Here is a 17,386-nt window from a genome sequence, read left to right on the forward strand (position 1 = left end):
GCTGCCTGGTGTTTCCTTATGGGATTTGAATGCATGTGTAATGTTTGCATTTCCTACTTTTATCAGAACTGATTGAAACGAACCGAATGGTCCAGTAATGGTTGATGGACGAGTGTCCCGTTGTTGTCTGGTTCTAATGTTGGTCTCCAATAGAAGGTGCCCCCAGCAGAGCAAGACGAGTTCTTCTCCATGATCAGTCACTCCCAGAGGGGCCGTATGGAGGAACAGCGCTGCTCTATAGATCCTAGCCGGAGCGCCCTCTCTACGCCCAAACACACCGCCAGGGTGGGCAGCTCCGCCCCCTCAGGTCAGTATTGTATGTCACCTCCCATTGGGGGCGGCTGCAGCTCAGTTGTTAGAGCAGGTCGTTCAATGATCGAAGGGTCAGTGGTTCGAATCCCAGCTCTGACTGTCCACATGTCGAAGTGTCCTTGAGCAAGACACCTAACCCCAAAATTGCTCCCAATGAGCAGGTTAGCACCTTGCATGGCAGCTGCCGCCATTGGTGTGTGAATGTGTGTGTGAATGGGTGAATGAGAGGTCATTGTAAAGCGCTTTGAGTGCCGCTAAGGTGGAAAAGCGTTTTATAAGTGCAGTCCATTTACCATTTACCATTGGCGTATTACAATTGACCAGTCTAACAGGATTAGAAAATAAGTTGCAAAATATAAATTATAATGTTTTCACTCATCTCTTTTGGACCTAAGTCTTACCTCTCTCCTTCTCCCTCTCTCCATCTCTCCCTCTCCCTCCCTCCCTCTCTCTCTCCCTGTCTCTCTATCCCTCTCCCTCCCTCCCTCTCTCTCTCTCCCTGTCTCTCTTCATTTCCCTCCCTCTCTCTCTCCTTCTCCCTCTCTCCATCTCCCTCTCTCTCCATCTCCCTCCCTCCATCTCCCTCTCTCTCTCTCTCTCTCCATCTCTCTCTATCTCCCTCTCCATTCATCTCTCTCTCTCTCTCTCTCTCCATCTCGCTCTCTCTCTCTCCCTCTCTCTCTCTCTCTCTCTCTCTCCATCTCTCTCTCTCCATCTCTCCCTCTCTCTCTCTCTCTCTCCATCTCTCCATCTAGTTAGGGAATTTTAGTGGATTGCATTGACCATCTGTGAAAAAATTTTCTACCAATAGCTTTCTTCACTAATGTGTTCATCAAGGGGTCTACTAACACCAAAAAAAAGGTTCCAACCCAAATCTGCGGGGAAACTTCTGGGGAGCCAATCTAAATCAGGGTGTCCGGAGGACCTGGATGAAAAAATGGAAAAATACACTTTTTCCAATAAAAGGTTGTAGGGTGTCCATTTAGGGTTATTTTTGGGTGCTGAGTTCATTCCAACCATTATTTATTATAAAAAAACACTCCTTGTTACAAAAAAAGTATTTTATTAACAAATTTAAACAGAACTCAATGGAAATGTCGTTATTTTATTTTTTATTTTTTTTCAAGCTCCTCTATCTCCCTCACTTGTCTCATCTTCTGGCTGGTTAATGTTCTGGCAAGATGAGCCATGACAGTTTCCGCAAGCTGAGATGCACCTGACTCCTTGTTTTTTACAGCTGCACCTGAGTGTGCTGCAGTTGCCTGTGCAGTTGCAGCTGACGAATGTCAGGAGGTAGTCAGGTGCAATGGGGTCTGTGGAAGGGACCGGAGCATATCCTTGCTCAGAGAGCTGCCATCCATACTCCTGGGCATCGTGTGATGGGCTTTGCAGTGTCAGCCAGTCCCATGTTTGGAGGTAGGCCCGGAGAGAGTGTTGTCCTGCAGCTCCTGATGTCGGGGGGAGTTTCTCAGGCTTTATGGTCCCAGTAGCAGCTCGCTTACAAAAAATGTCAAATCGCAAGTCCTCTAACTCTTTAGGTGGTTTGCCATTGAACATGAGCATGAAGAGTTCACAGCCAGCTTTCATAATGTGTTCTTTTTCTGCTTGGATGTCCATAAACACATCCATGGCCTTCTCTGCTCCATCAGTCTTGCAGAGCCTGGTTAGCAAAGTTGCTTTGCTAAAGCCAGAAATTGCAGAGACTGTATCGCAGCCAGAGAAACTGTGCAAGAAGATCAAATATTTCCTGTGTTTCTCTGGGAGGGCCTCCCGGATTTTCCTGACATCATAAGATGTGTCTTTCGCTGTTGTGAGGAAGATTGGATGGTCTGCGAAATGGTGAATCAGCATAACCATGATGTCAGTGTCCTCTGCCCTCACTTCAACAGGGGACTCTCTTGCCTCCTCAAGAGCTGCTTGGACAATAGAAGTGTCTGCATCATCAGAGCACTGTTGTACTCTGATCCCATGCTTACTGAATGTCTCAGCAAGGAGCACAACGAGCTGGGCCTTGTTTCTTTTGTTGTCAAGGCACCTTTCTCTTGGGACAATGACTTTGATGTCTGGATGGATCTGAATGTCACAGCATGCATTCTTTGTTCTTCTCAAGTGATCATGGTCCTTGGTGGAGCTGCTGTAGCCGTGAAAGACCACAGTGATCCGAAGGCGCTGGCTCCCCATGGACCTCACAAACCTGAGGTAGCTCTCTGCGATCTCCTTCCAGGTGAGGTTAGCCCCCCACTTGACATTATGCAGGAGCCACCCACCATCAATCACCAGGCTTGTGCAGGGAGGCTGATCGACAGGTTCAACATGTGTCTTCAGAAATCTTGCTAGGGCTGCCTTGTCTGGCTTTCGCATCTTTTGGTTCTTGTCGAAGAGAGACATAGGTGTTGGCGTCAACTCGAAGCGCAGAGCTACTTTAGTCTTGACTTCCCGCTCACTTATGATGATGAGGCGGTTGAAGAGCTTCAGTGAGTCAATAACTAGCTTTTCACCATTTACTTTGGGTCCAGATCGTAGGCTTGCTAAGGATTTGACCTTATGCTTGGTTTCTAGTGGATCCAAAACCGTTTTCCCATCCATCTTGGCTTGCATGGCTCTTCCAACCGCCTCTGCCTGATCAGCATTGACTTGGTCTCCAGGAGTGCTGCTGAACCCCGTCGAGAAAGATACCAGGGTATTCTTGTCTCTTGTGGCATCGAAGGGATTGACTTGTTCCAACCATCCAACTATGGTGTTGACAGCATCATCATCTCTTTTCATCTGGGCTTTTTGGACATCTGTGTGGACAGGTACACTGCGTTTGACCATGCTTCTTTCAAGCTCCTGGTGGATGAATGAAAAGTGGCTCAGTGTCTGAACCCAAGACTTGTGGGCAGATTCGTTTCGGAAGCGACCTCTGTTTAGTCCACCAGAGGATTTAGCCTCACGCATGAGAGTGGTTTCTATGGTGATGTCAGTCCATGTGCCTGACCATTCATGGTCTGAGAACCTGACCACATGGTTACCATACTCAGTAAACTTGGTGAGAGTTTCCTGGAAGATTGGCCTGCCACTGCTGCATCAGCTGTACATACAGCCTGGCTCCCTTTGCATACTGATGGTGACCCGCTGCTGCAAAGGTGTTCAGCATTTGGATGATGCAGCTGAGATGACCTGTGTGGTCTGGGACACGCTCACTCCTGATAAATACCTTTATGAGGTCTATTTGGATAGATTATTCTCCCACAGGGAAATGCCTTTTCTACAACTATTTGTTGATAACAGAATAGGTTGAACAAATTATTCCAAATGTTTTAATGTAGGTCTATTATCTGTTTAAACTGTCAGGCACTCGCATATAATTTAAGGCTATAGGCCTACATCACTACCGCTACAGTAGTAGAGAGAGGGAGAGAGAGGAATATTGGGAGAGCGCACATCAACATTACTGGTGGGCGTACAACAAACAAATAATATCCAAACAATATTATTTTCGAATAAATAAGTCCATGCACTAGCCTACAGTAATCCAAAACGTAAATAAATGGCACTTCAATTTCCTTGAACCGTAAAGACTGTTGAGAGAGAGCGCGCGCGCGCAAGCATCGAAAACAGCTTGATAGTGCAACAGATGCAATAATAACAAACACATTATTTTCAATAGAATAATAAAAGGCTTGAGTCGGCGATCAAACATGAAAAGCGTGTCTGCAGACGAGTCTATATGAAGGCTACGGACGTGCAAGTGCAAGTGGTTTTAGCCTCCCGCAAAATCCATCCGTGGGTGCGAACGGGCCTAACGTCACTCAAATCCCAAAAACTCATCGGAGTTGTCGCTTTCACTTATACACCGAATATTACGGTATACGTAGCATGTGCAAAACAAGTGTAATCAGTATACAGTAACAGTGACTTCTTTCTTCAGTGGCAGTGATTTTAAAATGGTTTTCACAGTGGTTTTATCACAATTTAATATCCATAAACACTTGAATTTAGAGAAGTAGGCTAAAATGCAATAGGCCTAATATCAATATTTCATGAAGATAGATTCATTTTTAATCAAAAGTAATGGTTGGAATGAACTCAGCACCCAAAAATAACCCAAGATGGACACCCTACAACCTTTTGGAAAAAAAGTTTATTTTTCAATTTTTTCATCCAGGTCCTCCGGACACCCTGATTTAGATTGGCTCCCCAGAAGTTTCCCCGCAGATTTGGGTTGGAACCTTTTTTTTGGTGTTAGTAGACCCCTTGATGAACACATTAGTGAAGAAAGCTATTGGTAGAAAATTTTTTCACAGATGGTCAATGCAATCCACTAAAATTCCCTAACTAATCTCTCCCTCCCTCCCTCCCTCTCTCTCTCTCTCTCTCCATCTCCCTCTCTCTCTCTCCCTCTCCCTCTCTCTCTCTCCATCTCGCTCTCTCTCTCTCCCTCTCTCTCTCTCTCTCTCTCCATCTCCCCCTCTCTCTCTCTCCATCTCTCTCTCTCTCCATCTCCCCCTCTCTCTCTCTCCATCTCTCTCTCTCTCCCTCCATCTCTCTCTCTCTCTCTCCCTCCCTCTCTCTCTCTCTCTCTCTCTCCATCTCCCTCTCTCTCTCTCCCTCTCCCTCTCTCTCTCTCCATCTCTCTCTCTCTCTCCATCTCTCTCTCTCTCTCCATCTCCCCCCCTCTCTCTCTCTCTCTCCATCTCTCCCTCTCTCTCTCCATCTCCCCCTCTCTCTCTCTCTCTCTCTCTCTCTCTCTCTCTTTAGGTCCACATTCAAAATATATATATTTTGTATATTTTGGATTTTTATGAGTTGTATCTCCTGGCAAAACCACGATACTCCTCGCTAACATAGGTGCAAAACATTGGTAGCCTAGCCAGCTCTAAACTCCAGCTCTAGTGCGCAGCTGTAAGCTCCCCAGCAAACACACAACGTCAGGGAAATGTTTAGATCATGTCTTAATAACGTCTGTCGGTCCAGAACCCCATTTGTACGTCTGCTGGACCCCTCAATATTCAAACGTCTGGCTTGGACCCCTCTAAGACGTCTGTGGACGTGCAGAACAGGTTAAATATCTGAACGTCTAAAAAAAACTTTCATTCTGGCTCCTAATTGGATGTCTTTGGACGTCCGAAAAAGACATCTAAAAGACGTCTTTTAGACGTGTCTTTGCTCAGTGGGTCGGTGCTGTACAGCTACATTCAGCTTGCCGGTGGACACACACCCTAACACCTGTGTCCTCCTAACTACCCAGGTCCAGAGGGTGAGCAGTTCTTCCGGCTCCTGGCCCACAGCCAGGGACGCAGGCTCGATGACCAGCGTGCGTCACTTCCCTCACTGCCAGCGACACAAAATGGCGGGATCACATCACAGTCTGGACAGGACTCAGACCAACTGTGTTATATGGTCTCCAAAGTCCAGGTTGGTAGTCTGTATAAACAGCAAGACATTCAACAGAGGTAGCCTGGATCATTTTTAATTTAATTTAATTTCAAAACCTTTATTTATACTAGTGAAGCACTGAGGTTTCCCTCATTTACAGTGATGATGAGTGACCAATGAGGTCAGCTCTGCCAAGCTGTTATGCATTTGTCATTATTGTATTATGCAACAATCAAATTGTTCCTCTTTTCCAGGGCTCCAGGATGGAGGAACAGAGGTGCTCCGCCCCTCACATTCTCATAAGCCGGGGGTCCCCATCGGTGCAGAAGGCCAATTCCAGAACTAAAGCCCCGATCCTCGATGTCCCGGGGTCAGCCCAGCCACCCCAGAGGTCAGCTTCCTACCCCATCTCAGAGGTCGGGAAACCTCCACGCAACGCCATTCGTCAACAGGTCAGTCGTCACGCTCACACCTTCCACACCTCGACGGCCGCATGTACCTTTGTGGCCTAGTTTCAAAATAGTGGTATTATTTTGTTTGATAGATTTTTCTCTCACCGATAGGGGGTGCCCCCTGCAGAACAGGACAAGCTCTTCTCCATGATCAGTCACTCCCAGAGGGGCCGTATGAACGAGCAACGCTGCGCCTTCAATCCGAGTACGAGCCTCCCCCTCTACGCCCAAACACCAGCGCTACTCTCTTGAGTCCTTCTCAGATCTTCGACCAACTGTTCACGCCTCAGAATCCAACCCTGTCCCTCTTTTCTGACAGCTCCAGAAGCCGAGAAGTTCTTCAATCTTCTGGCTAACACTCAAGGCCGCCGGCTTGATGACCAGCGAGCGTCACTTCCCTCGTTACCAGGGACACCTGGGACATCTAGGAGCTATCAGGATGTAGCGACCAATTCAAAGGTTGGACATGGTTCCGATTCTGGACCAGATTCTGGTTCTAACTTGAGGTGGTTCCCAACAGTGGTATAGTATCCTCACTAGTAATGTCGGCTAACCCTATGTTTTTCTGTCAGGATTCTCGTGTGCCACCTCAAATCATTCTGACTGAGGGTACTCCAGTTACACCCAGAAAGGTCCGGTCCAGACCGGTGTCTCCAGCCAAGAACTTCGCTGAACCAGGTCCAACAAGATCGGCCTCGTTCAGTCCTCCCTCAGAGTATGAGAAGATGGTGAAACTACCACCGCAGGTAGATTCATCCTTGTGAATGGGGCGGCTGTAGCTCAGTTGGTAGAGCGGGTCGTTCAGTGATCGAAGGGTCAGTGGTTCGAATCCCAGCTCCGACTGTCCACATGTCGAAGTGTCCTTGAGCAAGACACCTAACCCCAAATTGCTCCCAATGAGCAGGTTAGCACCTTGCATGGCAGCTACCGCCATTGGTGTGTGAATGTATGGGTGAATGAGAGGCCATTGTAAAGCGCTTTGAGTGCCGCTAAGGTGGAAAAGCGCTTTATAAGTGCAGTCCATTTACCATTTACCATTGTGAAAGTCGTTTATGCATAGTGGTTTTGTCACTCGTCTGTGTTCACCATGTTCCGACTGCCCAAATAACGCTAATGAGGTGATATGTTTCCTTCATAGATGACAGTGAGGTTGTCAATGAACTTCATATCACAACAGGTAAGTCCATGTGAGCTGTTACGGATCCCTTATCGGTGGTAAAACGTGTCACTTGTTGAAAAATTCAGTGATTTCACACCAGATTTTTCTATCTACCATAGGGATGCAAGGCTACCAACGATCCGTGTGCGTTCCCAGAAATCTTCCTCACTCTGGGAACCCCTGGAGAAACCATTGTTGTCCCCCTGAGTCCATCGCCAGGGAGACCCCTCTCCCTCAACTTAAACCTGGTTCCAAAAGAGGACAGTCATTCCAAGTCCCCCTCGCCAAACCGGGCAAGCCCCAGACAACAGTCCCGTTCCCCGAAGCCTTCCTCTCCGAATCCAGGAGCGTCCAAGCCGCCGCGTTCTAGACCGGTCCAATCCACCCCTCAGGGTGCACCCCGGCCCCGTGCCCCCCTAGGGTCCGGGGCCCCCGTGACCAGCCCAATCAGCCCAGAGGACGACTTCTTCTCTCTGATCCAGAGAGTCCACACCGCACAGCTGCAGAGGGGCGTGGCTCGGGGGGGCTCACACAGGAGACGGGTTTCGGGGAAGAGGAAGGGGGATCATGGGAGAGTGAAGGCGAGGAAGGATCCAGGAGGAGGGAAGAGAAGCGGGGACGGACGGATGGACAAGGAGGAAGATGGCAGGAAAATATAGTTCCCGATTGAATTTGATTTATGTCAGTATATGATCTTTACTGAAGAAAAATGGCAGAGGTTGAAAAACTTTTTAATGTATTTGGCAGCACTGTTGTACTATTTGTCTTTATGTGAAATATCATCTGTTGATTCTTTAGGATATGCCATAGGTATTCATCTCATGAATCCATAACCCGGGGTTTTGAATAACTACATTTGATCCATTCTGACTTATCAATAAAGTACTGGAATCATGAATATTTTAACTTGTATTTATTGATTCATTGCACCAGCTGAGGCTCATGATGGGGGTAGGAAGGGGGGGCTTTCATTGTTTCATTCAAAGTTAAAGTTTGTCAATTAATAAGTATCCTCTTCCCAGAAGAAGGTTTATTTTCATAGACATAGAGATGCATATTTTTTATTTTAAATATATATATTTGATTTGTTTTCATTTATTTGAGGGTCTGTGTGACCTGTGATAAATGTATTGTTTCTAATATGTTCATATAGTTGTCCTCGGCAGCGGTATGTCTGTGGCAGTCTTTCTCAATAGCAAGGCTGTGCTCACTCAGTCTGTAGTTTAGTAGATTTTCTTAATTTCAGTTACAGTGGACAGATATTCAGCCACTGTGTAGGTATACCCCACTTTCAGTACAATAGGCACTAGCACTAAATGTTAACAAGCCTTAACTTCATCCATATTTTATCCATATATTAAAAACGTACTTTATGGATTCCACTCTGGATGTATTTATTTATAAATATCAATGTTTAATCCACTGGAATTAAGAGTACTGTGAAGTACAGTAGGCTAGTACGGTAGTGTGAAGTACAGTAGGAAGGTACTGTGAAGTATAGTAGTACGGAACTGTGTAGTACAGTAGCCAAAACACACTAAAATAAGCCCTATGAAGAATGTACCAAACTGGACCAACTGGTCCAAGCAGCAGTGGGAGGAGTTAAGGTTTGTTATGATCATTAGATAAGTGATAAGTAACTCTCACCTGTCATCTGGATGAACTCTGAGCGTTTACCCTCCCAATCTCTCAAGCTGCAGGAACACCTGGCAGGCAGACGTTGCTCAGAGCGGTCAGGGTGTCTGCCGACTGCTGCAGCTGGCTGCCCAGATAGCAAGCGGATCTGGGCCGTATATGGGCCGGAACTAAGCCACAAGTACCAGATCTGGGCTGAGTTTCCCAGAGGCATCGTAGCGCTATGATGAACGCCATAGCTTAAGATGAACCTAGCACTACGATGCCTCTGGGAAACTCAGCCCTGGCCTGTATATGGTCCTGATTGGATTGCTGTCTGGCTGAAGCTGCTCTAGTCAGACTGGCCGCCTGAGCGCCGTGTGCGTGGTGAGGAGGAGGAGGACGGAGGAGGAAGGAGGAGGAAGGAGGAGGAAGGAGGAGGAGGAGGAGGAGGAAGGAGGAGGAGGAGGAGGAAGGAGGAGACGGCAGCCATCGCTATACTCGGCTCTCGTGAGCTCGGTTGTACCGTGAACCGCGGAACGGGATGTGTGTTAGATGCTTTAGCAGAGCTTTGTCAACACAATCATTCCCCAAAAGCGAACAGCGACAAATCTAGCGGGTTTTTCTGGTAATTTGGGGAGTGACTGTGTTGACAGAGCTCTGGAAAAGCATCTATCATATCCCGTTCCGCGGTTCACGTTACAACCGAGCTCACGAGAGCAGGACTCCTCGCTGTGCTCACTGCCTCCTCCTCCTCACCACTCACATATATAGCAACAAAAAATACGTTTATAAATACTTTTATACTTAAAAAATATGTTTATAAATACTTTTATACTTAAATAGTTCATCTGTAAACTACCTGACCAGCCTTTTTCTGTTCATTTTGCCTCTTTCATAATTGCATATTATGCTCATTGGTTGATTACGTCATCTAGCTACTTCTAGCTACGTTTGGGAGATCCAACGTCTACAACACTGCCCGGACGACCATTCACCTCCATTTATTTCTTGAACGAGGATTATGTAAAAACTACAGACTGATTTTCATGAAACGTGGTGGAGGGGTGTAGCATGCATGGGCCAATTTAGAACACATTCAATTTTGGCGTGCTTTCAGGGCCGGAGGTCTGTGCTCTCCAATAAGCACCATTTCTAGTTTGTACTGTTTTGCACTATCATGTCTTTGCACAGTCCTATCCTGCCTTGCACCCTATCCTATGTTGTCTGCGACAGCATATGCCTTAAAACTAGTCAAATTCCTAGTATGTCTGAACCATATACATGGTTAATAAACAGATCTTGTATCTTGAATATTGAAGTTGGCAACTACATATCCCACATTGCTTTCAGCCTACAGATTGACGTCAGACCTTTCGAGACACATGATTGGTTACCATTTTCTAAGAGGCGTAAACATCCTGAACACGTTGAGGGAAGAAGTTTCATGACATTTGAAAGGACTATTGTTATTACCTGTGTTGTTTTAATCGAAAAAAAACAAAAAAATGCCATCGCAAAATGGGAAACCGGATGTCTTGTTTGTAAGTTGTATCAAGATTTATTTATTTTTGCCTTCGAATTGTGTTCTGTGTGTGTTGTAGTTTGCGGCCTCCTTGAAGCCTCGGGGGTCGATTAGTGTCACGCCGTCTTGGAGAGCTGTTACAGCGGACACATTCACTGACTCGGGCCCGGCCTTGACTCAATGCTCTGGCTCTCTATAAACTGTATAGGTCTATAGCTAGCTAACCACATAACCCTTCTTTATATTCGCATGTTTGTAGCATGGTCAAGTGTGTGTTTGTAAACTCAACCAGGAAATATGAAGCTACTCAAGCTAGCTAGGCTAGGCTAGGCTAACAACCAAGCCAAGGCTGGCTAGCTCTATGAGACAAGTTGGACAGGAAAATGTGTCTTAATGTAATGTTAACTTTATAATGCTACATATGTTGATCTGATCCCTAGTACCATACCATACCATTTTATTTATAGAGCACATTTAAAAACAACAAAGTTGACCAAAGTGCTGTACAAGTCAAACAACAAGAACACACAAAGAACACATAGTAAAACATACGCAGTATGTCACATGAAAAAGGACAAGTCTCTTAGGCCATGTCAGGAAAACGCCAAAGAATATAAGTGAGTTTTGAGACTAGTAAGCTAGTTCTAGGAGGTGGTCAACAAAACCACAGGAATGATGCACAACATAACTAGGCAATTTATGAAGGTGTTTGATTGCGCTCTTATCCTCCTCCTTGATGTTATTTGCTCATAACTGAATTTGAAACCTGTCTTTAGGAAGAAGATGACCTGCCGTACGAGGAGGAGATCATCAGGAACCCGTACTCGGTCAAGTGTTGGATGCGGTACATCGAGTTCAAACAGAATGGTGCCAAGTCGATCCTGAACATGATCTATGAGCGAGCTCTTAAAGAGCTACCCGGCAGGTACAACAACCCGTTTTGATTTAATGTGACAAATGTTTAATTGTTTTATCCCGGACGTGCTTTAGATGAGTGCTGGCCGTGATGTACTCCTTCTATGTGATCCATATGAATGAGTATTCCTGTTAAGTGATTGATCAACAACATAATTATGCTCATTGTGATCGTGCAGTTACAAGCTGTGGTACAACTACCTGCGGGAGAGAAGGAAGCAGGTGAAGGGGAAGTGCATCACAGAGCCGTCCTATGAAGAGATCAATAACTGCCATGAGAGAGCACTGGTGTTCATGCACAAGGTAATTCCCGTCTGCAGCAGAGAGAGCACTGGTGTTCATGCACAAGGTAATTCCCGTCTGCAGCAGAGAGAGCACTGGTGTTAATGCACAAGGTAATTCACGTCTACAGCAGAGAGAGCACTGGTGTTCATGCACAAGGTAATTCCAGTCTACAGCAGCGAGAGCACTGGTGTTCATGCACAAGGTAATGCCCGTCTGCAGCAGAGAGAGCACTGGTGTTCATGCACAAGGTAACGCTCGTCTGCAGCAGAGAGAGCACTGGTGTTCATGCACAAGGTAACGCTCGTCTGCAGCAGAGAGAGCACTGGTGTTCATGCACAAGGTAACGCCTGTCTACAGCAGCGAGAGCACTGGTGTTCATGCACAAGGTAATTCCAGTCTACAGCAGAGAGAGCACTGGTGTTCATGCACAAGGTAACGCTAGTCTACAGCTGCGGTCCCCAACTAACCCCAACTTGTCAATATGAAACCGGTCTGTGGCCCAAAAAGGTTTGGGACCGCGGATCTACAGAACCGACACCACTTTGTGACCCGTTAGCAGACTCCACACACTCAGGCAAATAGGAGAATTTTGATCCTTTGCTACTTAATACATCCAGAGATTTTGAGAGTGAGGTTATTTTTGGACCAATATTGCGCTGACATTCACTTACTCCCTACCACATGAATGAAGCTCTGGTACAACTGTCTTCTTTTAAAATACAGGCTAAAAACATATCTCTTTGCACAAGCTTTTAACCTCTAGGTTTGTTTTATACTCTTATTGTCTCTGTACTGTAATTATTTCATCACGTTTTATGTTATTGTACATGATTTTATAATTGTAATACATTCTTATTTTAATGTTCTATCATGTATAATGTCTTTTTATTCTTGAAGCACATTGAGTCTGTGCTTGTCACATGAAATGTGCTATATCAAATATACTTGACTTGACTTGACTTACTAACCGTCTTTCGTCTCCTTTCCTCAGATGCCCAGGATATGGCTGGACTACTGCCAGTTCCTGGTGTCTCAGTGTAAGATCACGAGGAGTCGGAGGACGTTTGACCGGGCGCTCCGGGCCCTTCCCGTCACCCAGCACCCCCGAATCTGGCCCCTGTACCTGCGCTTCGCACGCAACCTGCCCCTGCCAGAGACCGCCATCAGGGTGTACCGCAGGTACCTCAAGGTGAGACATCACAACTCTACTCAGCTATAATATAGACACCTTCTCTGTAACTATTTGTGCACTCTCCTGTTGGTCATGTCTCTCTTCTCTGTCTGTAACTGTTTTTAATTATTATTATCATTGTATATTCTATTTGTTCTGTTGTTATTTGTGTCTCTGTGTGAAATTAATAATTATCACTGGATAACAATATTTTTCATATCAGTGTGCAAACCCTTCACTTTTGTCGGTGTATAGTTCTCCTTGATGTTGTCAAGTCTTCCACAGTCTAGCAGGATGAGCACTAGTTCCTACTTCCTGTCTGCAGCAGTCTAGCAGGATGAACACTAGTTCTGACTTCCTGTCTGCAGCAGTCTAGCAGGATGAACACTAGTTCTGACTTCCTGTCTGCAGCTGTCTAGCAGGATGAGCACTAGTTCTGACTTCCTGTCTGCAGCTGTCTAGCAGGATGAGCACTAGTTCTTACTTCCTGTCTGCAGCTGTCTAGCAGGATGAGCACTAGTTCTTACTTCCTGTCTGCAGCTGTCTAGCAGGATGAGCACTAGTTCTGACTTCCTGTCTGCAGCTGTCTAGCAGGATGAGCACTAGTTCTGACTTCCTGTCTGCAGCTGTCTAGCAGGATGAGCACTAGTTCTGACTTCCTGTCTGCAGCTGTCTAGCAGGATGAGCACTAGTTCTGACTTCCTGTCTGCAGCTGTCTAGCAGGATGTGCACTAGTTCTGACTTCCTGTCTGCAGCTGTCTCCAGAGAATGCAGAGGAGTACATCGACTACCTGCGCTCTGTCGGCCGTCTGGACGAAGCAGCTTTACGACTGGCAGCGGTCGTGAACGATGAAAGCTTTGTGTCCAAGGAGGGAAAATCCAACTACCAGGTACAGTAGGAAGTCTGTCTCCTCTTAACTGGATTTCTGCCTTTTCTTTAAAAAAAAACAAAAAAACGTTAAGCTTTATTTGCATTTTTTCATCTACTGTATACAACGACAATACAATAAAACAAAAAACATAATAAAAACGAACAATAACAGCTTAAAATCACATCAAGTCACAATGCAGCTCTTTTCTCTTACTCAAATTTAAATTAGTGGTATCATCACACTTCCTTCTATAATCTATACATCTCTCCCTTATTTCTGCATTTTCATTAGTTGTATGCTTTCATTAGTTTATAGGTCATCCTATAGATTCCTATAACACTTGTGTTCATCCTCATCACATACTCTCTAATGTTATCTGTGACTGTTTTCCAGCTGTGGCACGAGATGTGTGACCTGATCTCCCAGAACCCTGACAAGGTGAACTCTCTGAATGTTGGTGCCATCATCCGCGGAGGCCTCACCCGCTTCACCGACCAGCTGGGAAAACTCTGGTGCTCCCTCGCTGACTACTACATACGCAGCGGCCATTTTGAGAAGGTAGCTTCTTCTTCTTCTTCTTCTTGTTGTTCTTCTTGTTGTTCTTCTTGTTGTTCTTCTTCTTGTTCTTGTTCTTGTTCTTCTCCTCCTCCTTCTTCTCCTTCTTCTTCTCCTTCTCCTTCTTCTCCTTCTTCTTCTTCTCCTCCTCCTTCGTCTTCTCCTTCTCCTCCTTCTCCTCCTTCTCCTTCTTCTTCTCCTCCTTCTCCTCCTCCTCTCCTCCTTCAGCCACTCTCTATGTTGAGCTACTGTCTGATTGAATGTACAGTGAAAACATGTATTCATGCGTTAGTGACGGTATGGAGGATAACGGACCCCCCCCCCTCCCCCCCCCCCAGGCGCGTGACGTGTACGAGGAGGCCATCCTGACCGTGGTGACGGTGAGGGACTTCACCCAGGTGTTCGACAGCTACGCCCAGTTTGAGGAGAGCATGATCGCCGCCAAGATGGAGACGACCTCCGAGATGGGTCAAGACGAAGACGGTGTGTGTGTGTGTGTGTGTGTGTGTGTGTGTGTGTGTGTGTGTGTGTGTGTGTGTGTGTGTGTGTAGGGCACCACGATCACTTCCTCATTCATGAAATGCGTCACGCTCCACCTCACCTCTCCTCCTCCCCCTCCTCCTCCTCCTCCTCCACCACCTCCTCCTCCTTCCTCCGTTTCTTTTGCCACTTCCTTGGGCGGGGCTAGTCTATAAACAACGTAGAGGGATCTAGGGTGGCAGTAAGTTAGAAGGCTACAGAACTTTAATTTGACTTGTGACGCCATCTTGAAAACCCTGTCTCGTCTCTCCTCAGAGGACGTGGACCTGGAGCTGCGTCTGGCGCGCTTCGAGCAGCTGATCGCCCGGCGCCCGCTGCTTCTGAACAGCGTGCTGCTGCGCCAGAACCCACACAACGTCCACGAGTGGCACAAACGGGTCAAACTGTACGACGGGAAGCCACGACAGGTGGGGCGTCCTGATCCGTCAACACCTGATTTGAATGAATGAATGAATGAATGAATGAATGGATGGATGAATGATGAATGAATGAATGAATGAATGAATGAATGAATGAATGAATGAATGAATGAATGAATGGAATGGAATGGAATGGAATGGAATGGATGGATGGATGGATGGATGGATGGATGGATGGATGGATGGATGGATGGATGGATGGATGTGGATGGATGGATGGATGGATGGATGGATGGATGGATGGATGGATGTGGATGGATGGATGGATGGATGGATGGATGGATGGATGAATGAATGAATGAAACTTTTATTTAATATGGACATCACAATTCCATAGGAACAGTCACAGTGGACAGACCAGATGCATTGCTTAAGTGTTTGTAGCACAAGTGCTCATTTTCAACACCAGTCCTTAGGAGGCTTTTCTAAAAGATAATGAATAGAATAAAATACGAAACCATACAGTATACATTCAAAATACAGAATTAAAATCACAAATCAGATTCTAACAATCACAGCACATGATTAACTGACCTCGAAAAATGTCTGTCCTCTTTCTTTCTTTCTTTCTTTCTTTCTTTCTTTCTTTCTTTCTTTCTTTCTTTCTTTCTTTCTTTCTTTCGTTGATGGTTTAGGTTTTCTTAGCCCGTCTTGGGAACCTTGTATGCAGTAGTCAGCCCTCACAGCCGATGTACTGAGTTCCTCTGTCTCCTCCCCCTGGTAGATCATCAACACCTACACAGAGGCCGTGCAGACGGTGGATCCCATGAAGGCCACAGGGAAGCCTCACTCTCTCTGGGTCTCCTTCGCCAAGTTCTACGAGGAGAACGAGCAGCTGTCCGATGTGAGTCTGAGATACCTCCCCTCGGGGGGGTGGGGGGTCTGAGAGATCTCCCCTCGGGGGGGAGGAGGGGGGTGGGGGGTCTGAGATACCTCCCCTCGTGGGGGAGGAGGGGGGTGGGGGGTCTGAGAGATCTCCCCTCGCGGGGGAGGAGGGAGGAGGGGGGTGGGTGGGGTAACTAAAAGAATAACAGGTTATTTTCTGAACCCGAGAAGAATTCATGGTAATATTCCTTATTCCCTTTTATTGCTCTCTCTCTCTCTCTCTCTCTCTCTCTCTCTCTCTCTCTCTCTCTCTCTCTCTCCTCTCCCTCTCTCTCTCTCTCTCTCTCTCTCCCTCTCTCTCTCTCTCTCTCCCTCTCTTTCTCCCTCTCCCTCCCTCTCCCTCTCCCTCTCCCTCTCCCTCTCCCTCTCCCTCTCTCTCTCCCCCTCTCTCTCCCCCTCTCCCTCCCTCTCTCTCTCTCTCTCTCTCTCTCTCCCTCCCTCTCTCTCTCTCCCTCTCTCCCTCTCTCTCTCTCCCCCTCCCTCCCTCCCTCCCTCCCTCCCCTGCCGTGTCCCCATCAGGCCCGGACCATCTTTGAAAAAGCCACCAAGGTCAACTACAAGCATGTGGACGACCTTGCCGGGGTGTGGTGTGAATACGGGGAGATGGAGCTCCGCCATGAGAACTATGAGCAGGCGCTCCGCATCCTGAGGGTGAGACACGGACACGATGGGCAACGGCCATTTTGGGAACCTTTAAATGTCCAGCTGATTACCTAGGACTGGAATGAGGAAGTGATTAGCACTGATAGGATAATAAGGAGACGTGATTACAATAATTCCAATGTATCTGGTCCTGTACTTGTTACACATGGCAAATAAACTTTTTATTCTATTCTATTTTATTCTATTATATTATATTCAGTTCTATTTTTTTATTTTTATTTAATTTAATTTAATTTTATTGAGACAGACAGACAGGATCTTTCTTGGTGCATTCACCATCAGAGAAAGATCTCTTCTCTACAGAAGTCAGCTTAGAGGCAGATGTGAATAATACTTTATTTCCTCATCGGCAGAAAGCGACTGCCATCCCGTCTAAGAAAGCCGAGTACTTCGACGCGTCCGAGCCGGTCCAGAACCGCGTGTACAAGTCCCTGAAGGTCTGGTCCATGCTCGCTGACCTGGAGGAGAGTCTCGGCACCTTCCAGGTATTCTCAGTCCCTTTCTGGGTTTGACTTCCTCTAAGCAGTGCTATGGTATGGGTTTAATTCCTCAGAAGAAGTTGAAGAGCTGGACAAATACTTTAAATTGAATCACGTCATGTAGAGTGATAAACGGGAGTGCTCGTGCCTCATCTTCACCTCCTTTGTTGTTGTTTATTTGT

General features: G+C 46.5%; 1 protein-coding gene across 3 annotated transcripts in view; it reads left to right on the forward strand.

Moving 5' to 3' along the window:
- The first annotated feature begins 10,324 nt into the window (after positions 1–10,324).
- The window catches only part of xab2 (XPA binding protein 2), a 12,964-nt gene continuing 5,902 nt past the window's right edge, over positions 10,325–17,386 (forward strand). For 2 of the 3 annotated variants that reach the window (XM_084438562.1, XM_084438563.1), the window contains exons 1-11: positions 10,325–10,439; positions 11,197–11,345; positions 11,515–11,638; positions 12,612–12,809; positions 13,547–13,681; positions 14,057–14,221; positions 14,557–14,701; positions 15,014–15,165; positions 15,902–16,021; positions 16,582–16,713; positions 17,079–17,210. In XM_084438562.1, the coding sequence (XP_084294688.1) occupies positions 10,404–10,439; positions 11,197–11,345; positions 11,515–11,638; positions 12,612–12,809; positions 13,547–13,681; positions 14,057–14,221; positions 14,557–14,701; positions 15,014–15,165; positions 15,902–16,021; positions 16,582–16,713; positions 17,079–17,210 (1,488 nt within the window). In that variant the 5' untranslated portion in view covers positions 10,325–10,403. Of the gene's footprint in view, positions 10,440–11,196; positions 11,346–11,514; positions 11,639–12,035; positions 12,053–12,611; positions 12,810–13,546; positions 13,682–14,056; positions 14,222–14,556; positions 14,702–15,013; positions 15,166–15,901; positions 16,022–16,581; positions 16,714–17,078; positions 17,211–17,386 lie in introns of those variants that run through there. The other variant, XM_084438564.1, reaches the window with a different exon arrangement.

Source organism: Borostomias antarcticus (assembly GCF_949987555.1).
Source record: "Borostomias antarcticus genome assembly, chromosome: 5".
NCBI classification, from domain to species: Eukaryota; Metazoa; Chordata; class Actinopteri; order Stomiiformes; family Stomiidae; genus Borostomias; species Borostomias antarcticus.